General features: G+C 42.4%; 1 protein-coding gene across 1 annotated transcript; it reads left to right on the top strand.

Annotated features, from left to right (window-relative positions):
* Positions 1–1,714: 1,714 nt before the first annotated feature.
* On the top strand, positions 1,715–2,200 carry LOC138023182 (uncharacterized). Its single transcript, XM_068870207.1, has one exon. The coding sequence runs from the start codon at positions 1,715–1,717 to the stop codon at positions 2,198–2,200; it is 486 nt and encodes a 161-aa protein (XP_068726308.1).
* The last annotated feature ends 3,214 nt before the right edge of the window (positions 2,201–5,414 follow it).

Raw genomic sequence — 5,414 nt, 5'->3', positions numbered from 1 at the left:
GGTCGATCGGAGTCCCGACGCTGGCTTCCGTCTCCTACCTTGTCACTATATTATGAAGGAAGGTAAACGGGGACCATTTTCCCCGAAACTTCGTGTACGTATTAAAGACAACAACAGCTCACCACATGGTAAGTTTTATCGATTTTTATTACCATTTTCTAGCAAATTTTCAGACCTAAACTTCGCCTCATATGTTCTCTATATTTTAATACCTGCGTGACGCACACAGTGAGCCTGGGTTACCTGTGGTTTTACAGCTTCGTCGTTGCCATCGGCGTCATCGTTTCGTAAGCTCCCTAATAGAAAGTGAAGTATGGCATTTACTCCAAACGGCAAATAGTAGACAGCTGCGTATCACAAAAGCGTGAAAACTTACCTTTTCAACTTGTCTCACTCTTTTGAGAAGTTACTCGATATATCTAGTTAACAGACAAGAAAGGAGCTTAATTAAATCAAGTTTCTCCGTTTTTTGGCAAAAAGGAAATTTCATCTTCCAGTTTGTCATAAACGTCATGCTTACCCATGTCAGTTGTCGTTAGCATCTACTTGTCGCTAATCTGTAATTTTTTTTGGCGTTTTCTCGCTAGTCAGTCAAATTTGTCCCCTTTGTTAGGAGCATCCAACGGAAACCGTCGTTAAATTGTGACCAATTATCGGTTCAGAAGGCCTTAACCTCCTTGGATTTTCTTTGGGAATTCAGTTCGTGACTCGATGACTCATTGAGATAGAGAGAAATAAAAGATCTCACCGTTATTGTTTTTATTTTACAGGGACGATCTTACGAGCCAAAAGCACTGGACAACAACGAAAGAAATGGCTTGCCACATTCCCATTACAGTTCTCGTTATCAAGCATATTATGCTGATACACTTTGCACAACACACCAAGGCAGACATGGCTACAAATTGTACCAAGTTCACCCACTGCATTAGCAAGTACGCCGATGTCTATAAATCTCTGACATCAGAGGAAAACAGTTTTAACGTTGAATCTGCTCTATAGCCATCGCTAACACCGTCATCTCGTATTGTCAAAGTGCAGATAGGGATTTATGGGCACAATAACACATTTGTAGCAAATTAAGCTTGGAGTTTAAGTTGTCTCTACGCTGCCTTCCCAGCCAAAGTTCTAGAACTCCTATCACTTGGGGCTATTCTTGTCTCACCACGCACGCAGGACCTAAAGATATGTATTCCAGATTTCTGTCCGAACTTTTCATCAGTGGCGGATCAAAAAGCCCTTATCAAAAGTGTCCTTGCTGCGGTATGTCATCCATTTATAGAAAATTGCCTCATTTAATCGCTACTATTGGCCTATTGACGTAGTTAACTCGAGTAGATTTAAATCGTTATCTGGAGCTAAAATTGAAAATGTTTCATGAGCAACACAACGTTGCGACCATATCTCACGCACGGTCTTCTTCAGGCAACTGACAACTTGTCAAGTGAAAGAAGTGCCACGTGACAAGCGGCTACCAATCAGCCTCACTGTCCTGTCCCACGTATGTGACAATGAGTGTCTTTCGATGTAACAGCGTTATTTACCAGCATACCACCGGCTAATGGGATTGCAGCGGTACGGAGCACATTGGAGATAATGATTCGTGGGAGTCGCGCACACCTATGACCAAATCGTTGAACGAATCGATATTTGCCTTAAAACCACGTATTTCTCCTTCATGGGTATTTTTTTCAAACAACAACATGGATGCGCTATGGGCTCTCCGGTGTCCCCGATTGTAGCAAACTTATGCATGGAGACGTTTGAGATTAATGCTTTGGATAGCTATAGTGGCACTCGTCCGAAGCTGTGGTTACGTTATGTGGACGACACTTTTGCGGTACTTGAGAGGGAAGAAACTGATCAATTTTTGCAACACCTCAACAGTCTTGATCCAAACATCAAGTTTACCCAAGAGAATCTCACGAATAATTCCTTACCGTTCCTTGATTGCCTCGTCACTATCAATGAAGATGGCTCACTGTCTACATCTGTTTACCGTAAACCAACTCATACGGATCAATATTTGCAGTTAGATTCTCATCACCCATTGACTCATAAACTCGGGGTTATCAGGACCCTGGAGCACAGAGCTAACGTAGTCATCAGTGAAACAGCTGAGCGGAAAGAGAAAAAGCACATATTAAAAGCTCTCTACGCAAATGTAGAAGAAGGCGGGTGCAAGGAAAAGACAGACTAACAACACGAACCGAGGTGACAAGGGACAGGGACGGATAGTAAGAGCGAACATCACGATCCCTTATGCAGCAGGTATTTCAGAGAAAATCAAGAATGCTTTTAAGGCCCACGGCATTTCTACTTGTTACAAGCCTTGGAACACCTTGAGACAAAAGCTAGTTCGAGTGAAGGACAGTGTGCCCAAAGCGAAACGAGCTAATATAGTGTATGGAGTAAAGTGTGGTGACAAGATTGTCAGCAACGCTATGTGGGGGAGACTCAGCAGTCTCTTGGCGCGAGAATGAACCAGCATCGAAGACCAAGCTCTAATCCAGCACAGACCTCAGCAGTGTATACACATTTGAATTCCACTGGTCATGCATTTACTCTGACGGACGTGGTGGTCTTGGACAGATAAGAGCACTGGCGCAGGAGAGAGTTAAAGAGGCCATTTGGGAGAGAGTTGAAAACCCCCCTCTCCATACGAAGGGAGGGCTCAGACACTCATTGTCACATACGTGGGACACGTGACAAGTTGTCAGTTGCCTGAAGAAGACCCTGAGATATGGTCGCAACGTGGTGTTGCTTATGAAGCATGTTCTAGCCTCTGGGAGACAATGGAAAAAGAACCAAGATACCAAGTTTTCTGACTATGACCCAGTAATCAAAGCCCTCTTTTCATGAGCACGTCAGACATTCTTGATGGCGTCACCCTTGTCCAGAATAAGTCTGATCCATATGCAAAAACAAGACATGTTGATTCCAGTCCAGACCCCACAGTGTAGATTTTGTGGTTTGATTTTGCTTTTGGTTTGAATTTTTCTTAAACCGATTGGTTTTTTTTTTTTTTTTCAAACCAGTTTAAATTTTTTTAACTGTTTTATTTTTATTTTTATTTTAAATCATATGTCTAAAAAAGGGATTTGAGCACGTCAGACATTCTTGATGGCGTCACCCTTGTCCAGAATAAGTCTGATCCATATGCAAAAACAAGACATGTTGATTCCAGTCCAGACCCCACAGTGTAGATTTTGTGTTTTTTTTTTAACCAGTTTAAATTTTTAACTGTTTTATTTTTATTTTTTATTTTAAATCATATGTCTAAAAAAGAGATTTTTCTTTTTTTTGAGGGGGTGTAGTTAAGAAAAACAGGGGCTTGGTTTTTTAGGGGGTGTAAAAGAGAACTAGATATCTTTTCCTCCCTTCTACTCACCTACCCCTCCCTGATCCTCTTCAGTACCTCTTTCCTGCCCCACCCCTCCTTCACACATCTATCTCCTGCCCCCCTTATGTCTTACACAACATCTGCTGCCTACTTCTTATTTCACTTGTCCACGAAAGCCAACTGCTGCCTAGTTTTTAGAGGAGTTTCACGTGCCTCAGATGTTATCAGAGCTGCAGCTAAGCTTATACGCAGTGATATTAAACTGGGAGAGACATACGATAAGCACTACTCCATACCGGAGACTGAGACAGCTTGCGTCGCCGACACCATGAGAAAGTTTGTGCAAGAGGCCTTTAGGTTGAACCTCAGAATCTGCCTCCCACATCAGGAGCAGCTAAGTACCACAGCATGAGAGTCCTCCTTCAGGTGAAACAGTGGCATAGCCGGGACGAGCATTTGCCTGCAGAGGACTGGTGCTGGAAATTGTGAGTCAGCTAAGTTGTCCCCAACTTTCGGAATTAGCCTCGTTTTCGTGAAGCACGCAGAGGGCCTTTTAGCCGTTAGGTAAATTTCGGGATGTTGCCGTGCTCAGATTTTGTTGGATTTTTAGTATATTCTTCTAGACGGTATATCTGAAAGGTTTTTTAAAGAGAAAGCTTCTGTGCGAATTAGTTCCCTGTCTGCGCACAAAATGCCTGGACTATTAGTTTTTCTTCGGGTCACTGGAGTTTCTTTCGAGATTAAATCCGGCGGTGACTGTTTGTCCGTTAAAGGTCGGCTACGTGGAGCCCTGAAATTCTGGAATGACATTCACGCGCACCAATTGATCCTTGATGTTACTGAATGCGGCTATAAATTACCTCTTCTTCAAATTCCTACGCCCTTCACAGTTAAATAGTTCGGCTTTGGAACAGTCAGCTTTCGCCAAAAGTGGCTTCAACGATCTCGTTAACGTTATCAACGGTTGCGACACTGAAGTGCTTGAAGCTCCTGTTATCATTAATCCTTTGTCCGTATCTATTTACAAATCCGGCAAAAAGCGTCTAATTAAGACCTCCACTAAGTCAATCAGTTCCTTTATAAATGCAGATTCCGGTGTGTTTTGGATCCTGGAGATTTTATATTTACTTTTGACTTAAAGCATCACGTAGAAATATTCCGGTGCACAGGAAGTACTTGTCATTTGCGTGGACATTTTCCTCCGGACGCACCAATTTTTTTCCAGTTTTCTCATCTTCCGTTTGGTCTTAGTTCCGTGCCTTATTTATTTACAAAATTACTTCAGCCTCTAATCAAGAAATGGAGATCTGAAGCAAAGTCGATCGTGGTTTATTTGGACGATGGTCTTGGAGTCGCTGCGGACAAGAAATCGCTAGTTTATAACCCAGTTCTTCAATTCCAGGCTTTACCAGCCTGGCTCGAGCGGCGTTGTTGCATTTTCTCAGGATTTGTCTCATCATAATAACTGGCTGTGCCCCACTGTGTATTTAACGAGTAAAGTCATCAAGCATATAAAGCTTTGCGGTGCTCAAGGAACTCTGATCGTTCCACTTTGGAAGTCAGCCCATTTTTGGCCCATCCTGTATTCGGATGGTTTCCTTTGGAGTTCATTTATCCTTGACTGGGTTATCCTGCTTAACTTTCCTAATTTATTCATTAGAGGAAGAGCTAGGAACCCTATTTTTGATAGCAAGCCATTGGCTTTCGTTTCTTTAGCTCTACGTCTAGACTTTAGCATCATTCCCAGATTGGATTCCGAGTTATCTCGTAAAAGCTGTCTAGTTCCTTGTGTTTGATTACATTCGAGCTAGAGATTGCAGCTGTTTTCACTATGTGTCGATTCGTATTTGCATGAAGTGCCTATTATTTGTTAGTAATATCAAGTTAAACGTGTTATGCCTTATAGAGGCATCCAGGAGAGGCCCTAGAGTGAAGATTTATCACATGTTTTTCTATACCCTAGAGGGGTATATTACGTTGCCGAAGTGAAAACGCCCTGGAGGAATATGCCCATTAGATTAGCATGGTTTTTGGACAATGGGTTAAACATGGATTTAGCATTGTGTGCACT

Source organism: Montipora capricornis, chromosome 11 (genome assembly GCF_036669925.1).
Source record: "Montipora capricornis isolate CH-2021 chromosome 11, ASM3666992v2, whole genome shotgun sequence".
NCBI lineage: Eukaryota > Metazoa > Cnidaria > Anthozoa > Scleractinia > Acroporidae > Montipora > Montipora capricornis.
This window is presented reverse-complemented; position numbering and strand designations above follow the sequence as displayed.

Excerpts from the sequence above, each read along its gene's own strand:
- LOC138023182 (XM_068870207.1), top strand. The coding sequence starts at position 1,715 with ATGGGCTCTCCGGTGTCCCCGATTGTAGCAAACTTATGCATGGAGACG.